General features: G+C 41.6%; 1 protein-coding gene across 1 annotated transcript in view; it reads right to left on the reverse strand.

Moving 5' to 3' along the window:
- Positions 1–931: 931 nt before the first annotated feature.
- Positions 932–15,004, reverse strand: part of LOC139432873 (zinc finger protein 595-like) — a 33,642-nt gene continuing 19,569 nt past the window's right edge. The window contains exon 3 of the mRNA XM_071202204.1: positions 932–2,131. Coding sequence (XP_071058305.1) covers positions 1,378–2,131 — 754 coding nt within the window. The 3' untranslated portion in view covers positions 932–1,377. The remainder of the gene's footprint in view (positions 2,132–15,004) is intronic.

Consider the following 15,004-nt stretch of genomic DNA (forward strand, 5'->3'; position numbering starts at 1 on the left):
ATCTGTCCACAGAATATTTTGCCAGTAGTGCTGTGGAACATCCAGGTGCTCTTTTGAAAACTTCAAACGTGCAGCAATGTTTTTTCTGGACAGCAGTGGCTTCCTCCGTGGTGTCCTCCCATGAACTCCATTCTTGTTCAGTGTTTTACGTATCGTAGATTCGTCAACAGAGATGTTAGCCAGAGATTTCTTTAAGTCTCTAGCTGACACTCTAGGATTCTTCTTCACCTCATTGAGCATGCTGCGCTGTGCTCTTGCAGTCATCTTTACAGGACGGCCACTCCTAGGGAGAGTAGCAACAGTGCTGAACTTTCTCCATTTATAGACAATTTGTTTTACCGTGGACTGATGAACATCAAAGCTTTTAGAGATACTTTTGTAACCCTTTCCAGCTTTATGCAAGTCAACCATTCTTAAGCTTTTCTTAAGCTCTTCTGAGAGCTCTTTTGTGCGAGGCGTGGTTCACATCTGGCAATGCTTCTTAAGAATAGCAAATTCAAAACTGGTGTGTATTTTTAATAGGGCAGGGCAGCTTTAACCAACACCTCCAATCTCGTCTCATTGATTGGACTCCAGGATGGCTAACTCCTGACTCCAATTAGCTCTTGAAGAAGTCTTTAGCCTAGGGGTTCACATACTTTTTCCACCCTGCACTGTGAATGTTTACATGGTGTGTTCAATAAAAACATATAATTGTTTGTGTGGTATTAGTTTAAGCAGACTGTGTTTGTCTATTGTTGTGACTTAGATGAAGATCAGAACACATTTTATGGCCAACTTATGCAGAAATCCAGGTAATTCCAAAGGGTTTTCTTGCAACTGTACAGTGGTAATGTCTCAAGATTTAGCAAAAATACACCTTTATTGAACATACAGTAACACAAATACTACAAATCCACATAGCAAACAATCAAAATTAAAAAGGGTCGCCACTTATTATTCTTTTATTAAAAAAAATAAAAGTAAAACAAATATATATATATTTTTGTTGGGTACCTGGCTGGCGTCCCCTAGCAGCGGCGCGCATATTTCAGCAGTGGCACTGCTCCGCCACTATTTGTATATGGAAAACATTGAACAGCATAGTAAAACATTTCTTTATAGATCAGGAACTATTACAAACATAAATTAAATTGGGAGAAACAGCATCTCTGTGGCCTTGTGTTGGCATAGTGTGAACGCTGGTTAGAACATAAAAAAACTGTTAGTGAGACTTCAATTCAGAAAGACTATTAAAATATAACTACAGCTCTTAGGACATCAGGAAGAGGAAACTGCTAGCTTGGCTCTCATAGTTCAAAACAATGCAGTGTGGATTTGCTCGTGGAGTTTAAGGTGAATATTTTGAGAAAAAGTTTTCCCATACTCTTAAAACCACTATGGTTTTTCTCCTGTGTGAACACGATGATGGATTTTGAGTTCACCTGATGTTCTGAACGTTTTTCCACACTCTTCACACCAGTACGGTTTCTCTCCTGTGTGAACACGATGATGTGTTTTGAGAGCACCTAATGTTCTGAACATTTTTCCACACTCTTCACACCAGTACGGTTTCTCTCCTGTGTGAACACGATAATGGATTTTGAGTTCACCTGATGCTCTGAACATTTTCCCACACTCTTCACACCAATACGGTTTTTCTCCAGTGTGAATACGATTATGTATTTTGAGAGCATCTGATCTAGAGAATGTTTTCCCACACTCTTCACAGCTGTATGAGTTTTCTCCCGTGTGAATACGTTGATGTATTTTGAGAGTATCTGATCTAGTGAATGTTTTCCCACACTGTTCACAGCTGTACGGTTTTTCTCCAGTGTGAATACGTTGATGTGATTTGAGATGACCTGATGTAGTGAACGTTTTCCCACACCCTTCACAGCTGTATGGTTTTTCTCCAGTGTGAATACGTTGATGTGTTTTGAGAGCACCTGATTGAGTGAATGTTTTCCCACACTGTTCACAGCTGTACGGTTTTTCTCCGGTATGAATACGTTGATGTTTTTTGAGAGCATCTGATCTAGTGAATATTTTCCCACACTCTTCACAGCTGTTCTTTTTTTCTCCTGTATGAATAAGCAGGTGGCTCTTTAAATGTCCAGATATTGTAAAGGATTTGTCACATTGCCGACAGCTGTGACGTCTCTCTCTTCCTTTCGGTTTCTAGAACAGACGGACAGAGAAAGAGAGAACGTAAATCTAAAAAGCATAAATACATATACAGTTAACACAATAAAAACTCACTTAATACAAACCTTCAGTTAACAAAATACTACTTTTACTAACTGTGTTTATTATATTTGTATTATATTTGATACAGTAATACAGCAACATTCTAACCAAAGTAAATACCAGAGGTGGGGGAATCGGAGGGTTCTGCTCAGCATGAAGCAGTCTGAGATCAGGCAGCACTGGTGTGGACTCAGATTACAGAGAAAGCTAGCTGTTTAAACCATCAGGATTCACAACAACACCTAGAATCCACTGCACACATAACAACTGGATGTAATGCATACAAACGCCTGTATATAGCCCGTCATGACCGTATTGTGGACATTGAGTCTGATGCGGTACAAAACATCGTACCACCTAGCGCAGCAATGTACAAGCACACTAGAGTGTTACCAGAATGGTTTTGTTTTACCCATGATGTCTTTGCTAACATCCCAAATACACCTGATGTTGTTTTTGTTGACACCAACCACAGGGACGTGCGAATATTAGATGGACATGGACATTACATGATTCATATTAGAAGTAGGCTGTGCCTTTGAGCTGTACATGGACCAGACTTTCCAGGTTCCCGGTGTGTGTGTGTGTGTGTGTGTGTGTGTGTGTGTGTGTGTGTGTGTGTGTGTGTGTGTGTGTGTGTGTGTGTGTGTGTGTGTGTGTGTGTGTGTGTGTGTGTGTGTGTGTGTGTGTGTGTGTGTGTGTGTGTGTGTGTGTGTGTGTGTGTGTGTGTGTGTGTGTGTGTGTGTGTGTGTGTGTGTGTGTGTGTGTGTGTGTGTGTGTGTGTGTGTGTGTGTGTGTGTGTGCGGCGTAAAGTTTTAGATTTTCATTTTATCTGTGTGAGAGAGAGGCGAGGAAGAAAGTGAAGGAGCACAGAGAAAGGCTGAGAACAAAATAGAGAAGGAGGGGGGGTGCACACACATCTGTGACTGTGTGTTTGATGTGGCTCTTTGCAGTAACATAGTAACATTTTTGGCTCTTAACATCTGACTGGTTGGCCACCCCTGGTCTAGTCATTGTTGGTGATTTTAACATCCATGTTGACAACCCCCAGGACAGAAGGGCTAAAGAACTGTTTTGTGTTCTTGATAGCTATGGAATGACTCAGCATGTGACGGAGCGCACGCACAATAAGGGGCACACTCTGGACTTTATTATCTCAAAGGGTCTGAATATCTTTACGGTTGTGGTGACTGATGTTGCACTCTCTGACCATTCCTGTGTTTTCTTTGAGAGCTCTATTTCTGTTCACGCAAATGTTCAAAAAGAGGTAACCACAAAGCGATATTTAACTGAAAATACTCGGGAAATATTTACTCAGAATGTTTCTTCCACACGTGCCCTTGCTAACATCTCAGTAAATGAGCTAGTAGATCATTTTAATTCAAAAATAAAAAATTGTATAGATGCCATTGCTCCAACTAAGGTAAACGAAGTGACTGGCAAGAAAATATCTCCATGGAGAAAGGCCATGACTGTGAGAACAGAAAAAAAAGTGTCAAAAGGCTGAACGCAGGTGGCGAAAAACAAATCTCCAGGTTCATTTTGAAATCTAAAAAGAGCGACTTGGCCTTTATAATTTGGAATTGAAAAAAATCCACGACAGTCTTTCTTCTTTGACATAATTGCCAAAAACAAAAAAAACGCACGTGCCTTGTTTGCAATGCAACTTGCAATGACTTTGCCTTCTTCACTGACACAATTCAGAAAATCAGACAAGCAGTCAGTGCCTCTGTATCAGGTGTTTTTTCACAGGCCCTGAAAACTGCAGTCATTAAACCGTTCTTTAAAAAGAATAATCTAGATGCTTCAGTAATGAACAATTACAGGCCCATATCAAACCTCCCATCTTTAGGTAAAATCATTGAAAAAGTTGTTTTTCAACAGCTGAGTAATTTCTTGAATTTAAATAACTGTTTGGATGTGTTCCAGTCAGGCTTTCGACCAAACCACAGCACTGAGACTGCTCTTGTTAAGGTCTTCAACGATATCCACTTAAGTGGCAGAACTTCAGTGTTAGTATTATTAGATCTCATCTCCATGCTACCACTGGCTCAGATAATGAAAAATAACAAAATAAGTTACCATAGCTATACTGATGACACACATTTAAATAACCATTTCACCAGGAGACTATGCTCCAATTCAAACACTGAGTAAGTGCATTGAACAAATCAGTGAATGGTTGCGTCAGAACTTTCTCCAATTAAACAAAGACAAAACTGAGGGAATGGTTTTTGGAGCCAAGGCAGAACGTATAAAAGTTAGTGCTGAGCTTCAGTCTGCAATGTTCAAAACAACAGATAAAACCAGAAATCTAGGTGTAGTCCTGGACTCTGACCTGAGTTTCAACAGTCACATTAAAACAGTTACTAAATCAGCCTACTATCACCTAGAGAACATATCTAGGATTAAAAGACTAATGTCACAGCAGGATTTGGAAAAACTTGTCCATGCTTTTATTACATTACATGTTAGACGCTTTTATCCAAAGCGACTTACATACTCAATACTGTGGGCAATCCCCACAGGAGCAATTTGGGGTGAAGTGTCTTGCCCAGGGGCACAACGACATGCCGACTGCAGTGGCGTTTGAACCTGTGACGCCCTGATCCCAACACCAAGCCTGTATCCACTGCGCCACACGCCTCCACAACGACATGCTGACTGCAATGGGGTTTGAACCTGATCCGAACACTAACTCGCAACCCACTGCACCACACGCCCCCACTATCTTCAGTAGACTCGACTACTGTAATGGTGTCTTTACAGGTTCCACTAAAAAATATATTAGAAAGCTGCAGCTGATTCAGAACGCCGCTGCTCGAGTCCTCACTAACACTAAGAAAGTGGATCAGTCGCTTTGGATGAATTACGCTACTTCCATAATTTAAAGTGGACCTATCAAGCTATATTTGAAACATATATTGTAGGGCCATACCTATACAAAACATGTCTGTGAAGTTGTTTTTTTTCAAAATACCAAACGGATCATTCATTGTAGCCATGCCTCATACTGCTCAAACCCCTCTTTTGAAGCCCTGTTAGAGAAACCCAGATCTTGGGTCCTTAGCTTGAAATAAATAAATAAGAGGAGGCGGAGCTAATGCCTGATCAGAATTCTACTGGAGATAAAGTTAAATTCGGTTGTGATAAAACGCCATCCTGTTTGAACCACGTCAAGGATTATTTCTGAAATAGTATGGAGCTCAAATGCTTTTTCTCTTGCGGGTTTATCACAAGGTGAGTTCCTTTTTTTATTTCCTGCTTTTTAAAAACACATGTGCTCTCCAGTACAGGTTAGCTCTGAGTGTTAGCGAGGCTTGCTAATGTAAACAAAGACGTCCAAAACATGTCGGGCATTGTTTCTGATAGCAACTTTCTGTGGGTCCGCCGCTGCTATTACGTAACAGCGGATGGAATCTATATCCGCTCGTTGTACACCCGTTTTTAAAAGACTTGGGTACGGAGGAAAAGAGACAGGGTTTTATTTTCTGACGCTGCGTGAGTTCCCCGACACACCGGGGACACATATTTATGTATAAAAGACATCACAAAGTGCATTTTGCATGATAGGTCCACTTTAAACAATTATGGTTGGTTGGGAACCCTCATCCTGTGTGACGTATCCGGTTTGAGTACCCCTCTGATTGGCCACTGTGAATGCCACTCGTAATCTCTCCTAACAGCGCTCTTATTATTGTGAGACTCTCGGGGGCAGACGCAACAACTTGCAAGAAACAGCGTCTCCAGGTTTAACATTTAACAACCTATTAATTATGCATACCCACTTAACGGGAAGAAACTCAGCTAACAGACGATATTAATCATTTTACCTACAAGAAAAAGAAGTCCAACAACAAGTCTAAATCAACACTTAGCGAAACGGGCTAACGGCTACTTTAGCACATAACTGGCAAAAACGATCTTTTCTACGTCATGCTGAGATTCCACAGATTCCATTGGTATAAGGTTCATCACTGTACGACCAAAACTCACTGAACTAGCATAGGAAAGAGCAAGAAATGTCATGTTTACATGGATTTATGAACTGCCCCTAATTACCATCCCCCTTCCAGAGACACTCAGACCTGCTTGGTATGACATTGAAGAAGTTACATTAAATAATAAATACAAATAAATTACAATTGAATGACTGTTATGTAATCTTCACATCTTGTAATCACATACTTGGGTGTAATGATTGACCATCTGCTGTCATGGAAAGAGCACATTGAATATCTGTGCAAAAGGACAAAACAAAGAATGTATTTTCTCTGCTGCCTTAGGTCTTTTTGGACGAGCAGAGAAATTCTTCAGTTGTTCTTTACATCTGTGATCGTGTCTGTTCTGCAGTACTGCAAGGCTACCTGGTACAAGTGTTTGTCAACAGCTTTAAAATCAAAACTGCTCCACCTGTTAAAAATCTGCTCAAAGATTGTTGGTCCACCCTGTCAGAGACTTTCTGACTCAGCAGTAGGGCTGCACGATTAATCCATTTTAAATCGAAATTGCGATTTTAAATGATGCAATTAGCAAATTACAAAGCCTGCGTTTTTTTTTCCTTTTTTCTTCTTGTGTGTCAGTCATTCAGACCAATCAGAAGTGCTGTGCTCCATATGTAATAGCCATTGTTAACCAATCAGAAGTGGCCCAAGGTAACTACACATACACCCAACAACAACACTGCACGTTTAACGCCCATGGTGAAGACTTTTCTAGCAACATTCATGGTGTGGATAAATGGCTTCAGCCGATCCAGAAGCAACATTTGACAATTTAGGTACAATCAGTGAAGAGTCTGTGTATTATATTTTATTTAATGAACCGGGTCAGAGAGAAAGACCTGCAGGTGTGTGTGCGTGTGCGTTATCTATGGACACACTTTAGATATATACATCGCAAATTTAATCGCAATATCTGTCAGAACAATTGCAATTAGATTATTTCCCCAAATTGTGCAGCCCTACTCAGCAGACCATAATAACCTGAGAGGCTGTCCAACAACATCATCTGGGACCCAAAACATTCTCTGAACAGCGAATATGAACTGCTACCATCTGATGGAGATTCAATGAAGTCAGACTGAAGCATCCTTTGTGCTCCAGTCAGTCCTCTCAGTAAACACAGAGCTGAATCCAGATCAAAAGCACGCTGAAGGCTCTTTGAGCAGGTTGTCTCTCACTGATCCTGCTGTTATGTTACATGTTTGTTGTTTGTTTTTCATGTATTGTGTCTTGATATTTGTTTATGTTGATGTTACACATGGAGCTGCTGTGATGCAAATCACATTTCAGACTTGATCTGACAAATAAAGTATTATCGTATACAGCAGGGGTGGGGAACCTCCGGCCCCCGGGCCGTATACGGCCGGTGAGACCATTTGGTACGGCCCTCGAGGTAATTTATAAACACCCACAAAAAAGAAAAAAATTAAAGAAATCTAGACCGCAAAATAATTAAACAAGTGAGTGCCTGTTTTTCCTGGCAAAGGTCAGGGTCCTTGAACACAACACAAGCCTAACGTGTCATCACGTGGTATATGTCTGACAGGGGTGTAGTTCTGATGGGGAGCACCGGAATGCAGCTCCGCTCCGGCACTTCCAAAAATTGCAGTACCCATAATAAGGAGCTGTACACATGCTGTAGTTTTTGCGTGGCTGTGTCTAGTTGTAAGCCCAGTGGCGATCTGTCAAACTGATCATACAGTCAATAACTTTGTTGTTATTAGCATCTGGTTAGCTAGCTATGCTAACGAATATAAGAAGCTTTTTCTACAACCAGTGAGGTAAAGGGACATCTTTATATGATCATTATAATTATAAGAGAATAAAGTAAACAGGTATAAAATACTATATGACAGTAAAAAAAAGTTGTCATTAATAAACAAGAATACAGTTTGAAAGGGGAGTGATTTGTAAAATATCCATAAAGAAAAAGAAGTTCTGTTTCATATGGGTGCTGAGAGATGTATCCATAGATCTACTAATGTTGCTCTCAAAGTGCACCAGATTGATGCTTTTAACTTCAACATTTAAAAAAGATCTTCCCGGACCCCGCTAGAGGAGGTTAGGTCCCCCACACTTAAATCATGTTCACATGGATAGGAGTCTAAATATATTTGCACACATCTTGTGTCCATATCTTTCTGTTTTGGTGGTCATGCCACAACCGTGCACGTGCATGCATGCGTGAGTCATGGCAAAATATCTGGATTGAGAGGTTGCTTTGTCTTTGCACAGCATGAAAGAAAGGTGAAATGAGTGGGCCGTGATTTTAGTATTTTTAAGCAGAGGTCAATGATTTGTACGGCCCTCGGAGGATGTTGAAAACATTGAAATGGCCCCTGAGAGGAAAAAGGTTCCCCACCCCTGGTATGCGGCAACGTTCTAAGCTATATCTAACCATACAGTGCATTCATATTGTATTTTCTAAACAGGTTGTGATCTTTCATTTGGGGATAACAGTGATAGGAATATATTGTGATGAAGTGCACACTGACCTGAGCTCCAGGGGTCTCTTTGTTCTCCTCCATGCTGCTCTCAGTGCTCCTTCTCCGGCTGTGTCTCTGAAATAATAAACACAACTACAGCTGACACAAACAAGACAACTCAATACAACCCACAGACACAACAAAACTAATCTACAGCTACTTTGTAGGGTCATAGCAGAGGTGAGAAGTAACTAAGTACATTTACTCAAGTACTGTACTTAAGTACCATTAAGAGGTACTTTTACATGACTTGAGTATTTCTATTTAATGTTACTTTGTACTTTTAGAACAATTCAGAGGTTAATGGTGTACTTTTACTCCACCATATGTATTTAACTTGAAGCTGTCTGTGTGGTGTTCAGCAAACAATCTGTATCTGAACACAAATAAAACAAAAGAAATCATCATAGACTTCAGAAAGCACCGTCCAGAACACGCCCCCCTTCACCTCAATGGAGAGAGAGTGGAGAGGGTCTCCACCTTTAAGTTCCTGGGGGTTCACATCTCGGAGAGCCTCAGCTGGACAGCACACACCACTGCAGCAGTTAAGAAGGCCCAGCAGCGACTACACTTCCTGAGGGTGCTTCGGAGAAACCGACTTAACAAGAAGCTGCTGGTGTCCTTCTACCGGGCGACCATCGAGAGCGTGCTGTCATACTCCATCTCGGGGTCAATATTTTTAACTATTTATTCCCCCGTATGATTGTATGTCCTATTGCTGTGTTTTTTGGTGTTATGTATTTGTTTTAGGGCTGCAACAAACGACTAATTTGATAATCGATTAATCTATCGATTAATGAAACGATTAATCGATTATTCGGATCGTTAAGGTTTTAACTGTACTACTACTTATATCGATACTGCTTATCGATCCGGTACTTTTAACGATAGTATTAATGGTTCTTTTGACAAGAAATAAGCTAACTAAACAAATTGTGAACAAAACTAACATCGCTTTTTATTTTAATTAAATGCATAATATTTCACATCAAAAGAAACAACAATGTTTTAACAAATCGTATTAAATAATGTGATGACAGAACTGTGAACAGAATAGCTGAAACTTTAACAAAATAAATAACTCTCCTCTAATCATTAACCCATGTTTTTATAACTGAGTTAACTCGGTGTGTTGCTGCTAGCATACATAACACCTGACGTGGAAACGTTCCTCGTGGACGGGGCTACAGAGCTACTAGAAAGACAGTCGAACCCGGTGCATTTCTCCGTCTGGATCTGGAGCACTTTTGCTAAATGTTTAGACAAATTGCTCGTGTTACCGCCCTTACATGCTAAACTCTTATTGCACTTTTGGTAACGAGCATTGTCCACATCGAGACGGCTAAAGTTTAACCACACCTCGGAGCGCGTTCTCTCCGCCATCTCCTCTGTGTGTGTGTGTTGCATGCATGTAGCAGCTACGTGTGTGTGTAAACTGCCCCGCCCCCTCGCAAGCAGGCGGGGGAGAGATCTCTCGTCTGAATTGGGAAGATCGAAAATACATTATAGACGCATTTTGTAGTCATATTGCATATTAGAAACGGAGTTGGTGACACTAAGACTGCGATATAACGTTTATGTAGCAATAATAGATATGACATGTTTTAAATGTCTCCTGTACCGATAAAAAAGAGCGATAACGTTGGAGCTTAACGGGGTGTAGAACACATGTGATGACGTCACCAACGAATCGACGAATGAATTAGTTGCCAACTAATTTGGTAATCGATTTTAATCGATTAAGTCGATTAGTTGTTGCACCCCTAATTTGTTTGTATATTTTTTGCACACCGGGACAGAGTTGCACTCTGCATCTCGTTATACTTTGTGTATAGTGACAATAAAAGGCTTTAACTTTAACTTTAACCTGTTAAGCGCGGCACTCAAGAACTTTACTTAAGATTCCAGTCTACGAGAATCTTAGGTTATATACGTATAAAGGCCCTGACACACCGGGCCGATTCCGGCCGTCGATGAGTGTCCTGTCGCCCTACTCAGATTGGTGTGTACAGCACCATAGTTTCTTTTCGGCCATGCCGACACCTTCCGCAGCCGATTCAACATGTTGAATCGGAAGGCAGTCGGCAGAATAAATCACTCTGATTGGCTGTTTAGCTTAGCGAATCAGTGCATGAGAAGCGAAACGGAAGTGAAGAAGGCACACACAGACGGCTATTATTTTTCATTTTCCAGTACCGCACTAAACATGTTTTCGATAAGTCGTTATGTGAAACAGTCTGTGATGGACGAGAGTGAAAATGGAATGCACGCCATTTGTTGTTTGTGTACATCACGCAGTCTGTCTTCCGGTTTCCTCTTTTGAATGACGAATACACACTACCGCCACTTGCTGGTTAGGAGAGTTATTGACACTCACGCATGCGCAGTGTGTACGTGCTATTGGCTGTCGGCTGAAGTCTTTGCGGTGTGTTCCAGTGCGACTTTTTTGGCAAAGACTCAGGAGACGTGAGGCGACACAACAATCGGGTCCGTCGGGACGTGTTCTTTGGTGTCAGTTTGGTGTGTCAGTGCCTTTAGAGCCAGTATTTTGTTTTCATAAGAAAGGCCACCTAATTGTGACGTCTGTAATCAACACACTATAAAAGACTACAATTCCCACGGCGCCTGCTCTAACTTGTCATCAACTAATATCTCACAGTAATTTTAATCAGTGTGTATATTAATCACCTCTGTGGTACAGCCTGTGCTGGAACAATGTTTTATATGCAGGATTTTATACTGTTTTAAACTGTTTTAATACTGTATTGACACTGTTTTGATACTGTATTGACCAGCGGCGTCACCTGGCCTGGGCATTCGGGGCTTTAGCAGGGACCGTGTTGTTAGCATCTGGTTAGCTAGCTGCACTAACGGACATAAGGAGCTGTTTGTTCCACAACAAGCTGGAGGAGAGTCCTCCTGACAGACTGAGAGGCTCATGTGAGCTAAAGGACTCTCTGAGTGTTTGGATAGTTAACTTTAGTCTAAGTTATCTCAGTGGGTCTCAAACGGTTTGGTCACTCACAAATTATGTGAAAGATTATTTCCGAGGCACACCTTCATACGATCATTATAGTCAGGGCTGCCAACCCTCATGCATTGAGCGTGAGAGTCACGCAATTAACCCATATCTCACTCACGCCAAGTTTTCGTCCAAAATAAATGTATATAAAAATAAAGTGAAGGAACAGCAAACCGAGCGGTCTACGAAATGAGACTGTCTTCCGGCTTAGTTCAGTAAAGTTGGAACGATATTGGAAGATTCGGATTTCACGGATCAATAACTCATGAACAAAACGTTATTCAGACACAAATTACTTCTCCTAAGTACCGTGGTAAGGTTGACAACGAACAACAATCATATTTTGATAAAATAAAAAGCCAATACGCGCCGTCCTCCGAGCGGGACACGTTACATTGGTCTCTATCCGCAGCCGGAGAAGAAACGAGTGATCAGGGACCGTCTACAAAGTGCAACTCCCAAAAGAGAGAATATAATATTCAATCATTATTATACAGTATATTTCTACCAAACTCACTATTTGCATTGTTGTTGTTGGCATCTGGTTAGCTAGCTGCGCTAACGGATATTATAAGCTGTTCCTAAAACAAGGAAAGGGAGAGCTCTCTCCTGTCCAGGCCCGGTTCTACGGGGGTGCATAAGGGTGCATTGCACCCTCAGTTGAGGCGTTATGCACCCTCATTTGAAAAATGAAAAGTGAAAGAAAAAAAAATTAAAAGTGAACAAAAAAAATATCTAAAGTGAAAAATATTACATATATAATAACAATAATAATAATAATTGTAGTAATAATAATAAGAAGAAGAAGAAGAAGAAGAAGAAGAAGAAGAAGAAGAAGAAGAAGAAGAAGAAGAAGAAGAAGAAGAAGAAGAAGAAGAAGAAGAAGAAGAAGAAGAATATAGTCAATGATGGACATCAGAAAATGGTTAAAACAACCAGCCCTTATCGACCAGCAGTAACACTGCATCTACTGCAGGTAATAACAGTTCAGATCATGGGGACATTACGTTACCCGCGGCCACTGTCGTGGACACTAACGCCCGACTCGCCGGCTTTGCCCACCTCGCCCACGGAGGCGGAGCAGCCGCAGCGGTCTTCTTTGCCCCAAACACCGCCACCCCTCGGCGGCCCGCAAGTGCCAGAGGACCTCTGCAAAACAGAGCCTGCCCAGGTATATTTAAAAAAGTACCCAACTCGCCTGTACAGTGGGGTGAGGTGCTCATTTTGCAGCTCACGGTTTCAAAACAGAGATTGGCTGGAATATTCCTGTAAAAAAGATGCCATCTTCTGCTATGCATGTAGACATTTCGGTTCAAATACGTCAGATGCCTTCACCACAACTGTACCAGAGTACCAACTGCTGTCTCCTGGTACTCATCTGAGTTACTCACTCACTATAAATGAAATACTATATGGCAGTAAAACAAGAATAAAGTTTAAAAGGGGAGCGATTTGTAAAATATCCATAAAGAAAAAGAAAATCTGTTTACAGTTCTGTTTCATATGGGTGTTGAGATGTATCCATAGATCTCTTCATTTTGCTCTCAAAGTGCACCAGATTGATGCTTTCAACGTCAATATTTTTAAAAAAAATCTTTCCGGGGGAGCATGCCCCCGGATCCCCCTAGAGGAGGTTAGGTCCACTCCCCACATATAAAAATAGCACTTTACCATTGCACCCTCTCTAATCTTAGATGCACCCTGAGTCATTTTGTTCTGGAACCGGGCCTGCTCCTGTCAGACTGAGAGAGATAACTACAGCTCAGTGAGGTAAGGGACTCTCTTGAATGTTTAGATACTAGATAACTTTAGTCTAGTTATCTCAGTGGGTCTCAAACGGTTTGGTCACCATTTATGAGAATAGATGAAAAACAGTTATGAAAAACTATATACATATAACAGTAAAACAAGAATACAGTTTAAAAGGGGAGCATTTGTAAAATACCCATAAAGAAAAAGAAAATCTGTTTCCAGTTCTGTTTCAAATGGGTGTTGAGAGATGTATCCATAGATCTCTCCATGTTGCTCTCAAAGTGCACCAGATTGATGCTTTTAACTTCAATATTTAAATACAAATATCCTCCTATAGAGGAGGTGAGGACCCTCCTATAGGAGGTTAGGTCCACTCCCCACTTGTAAAAATAGCACTTCTTTACCCCTGCTTACACCTATATGCCGTGAGCTGATTATCGAGCCTTCATTGTAACAGTCGCGGGTGTACTGTATGTGTGTGTGGGGAGTGTTGCAGTAGAACATTCCACTGTAGCGACCGGTACATTAATGGGAAACCCTACATGTTTGAGCACCCTTTATGAAACGTCAAGCTACCCCACAGCTCCCCCAAAAGAAAATCTCTGGCTCTGCCACTGTGGGCTAAGCCCAGAATGTTTCCAGGTCCATGAAACGCCCCTGGTATTGACACTGTTTTAATACCACTTCAAACACTGTTTTTAACACTATTTTAATACTGTTTTTACCCCTGGCAGAAGCAACTAGCTCCCATCAGCTCCTGCTAGCTCCCGTTAGCTCCCGGTGCTAACTCACCTGAACGAAGGTTGTTTTCCCGCATCCCGCCATCCCGGTGTCTTCCCTTGGTGTCCAGGTGTCTTGTCCCGGTGTACCGGTGTCTCTTGAGGCCAATAAACCCTCCCGGTTCTCCGGTAAATCCTCCGGAGCTGCGGAGGCCATGATGTCTGATGTTGTAGTGAATTGCCGTAAAGACACTAGTACTGTCGCAAAATGTGAGGTGTCGGAGTACACTTAGTGACCGCCAGAGGGAGCCAAATACCTTATGTAGAATGATCGAGGGTCGAGTATCTTTTACGACTCAGGTTTATTCAACAGTAAGTCAAGACATTACAGTAGGCAGAGACATCGAGAAGGGTCCAGCTGCAGCCGCAGCCAGTCGGTGGAGGTTGAACCTGTAGGAAGCTGTTGGAAGCTGTACTTCCAAATATGGTCAGAAGAGAGCGCGCCCAACACGTGATACGCTGACGCAAGGATTCATGGGCCCTTTCTCATTTCACTAATTCCCCTCCTCGACTCCTATCATCGAGACTTAGTCCCGCCCACAGGAGATGCGAGCGGAGGAGCCGAGGAGGAGAACCGAGGAGAGTCCATTAATGATGACAGGAGGCACAGCAGCACTCTGTCTGATGGACAGATGTGTCCATGATGACTTATATATTTACTTTTAATTCATTCACAGTGCGGTATAATGAGACAATAACAGGCTACAGATGCGGACACACACACATATATAT

The sequence above is a fragment of the Pseudochaenichthys georgianus genome, unplaced genomic scaffold, assembly GCF_902827115.2.
Source record: "Pseudochaenichthys georgianus unplaced genomic scaffold, fPseGeo1.2 scaffold_167_arrow_ctg1, whole genome shotgun sequence".
In the NCBI taxonomy this organism is placed as follows: Eukaryota; Metazoa; Chordata; class Actinopteri; order Perciformes; family Channichthyidae; genus Pseudochaenichthys; species Pseudochaenichthys georgianus.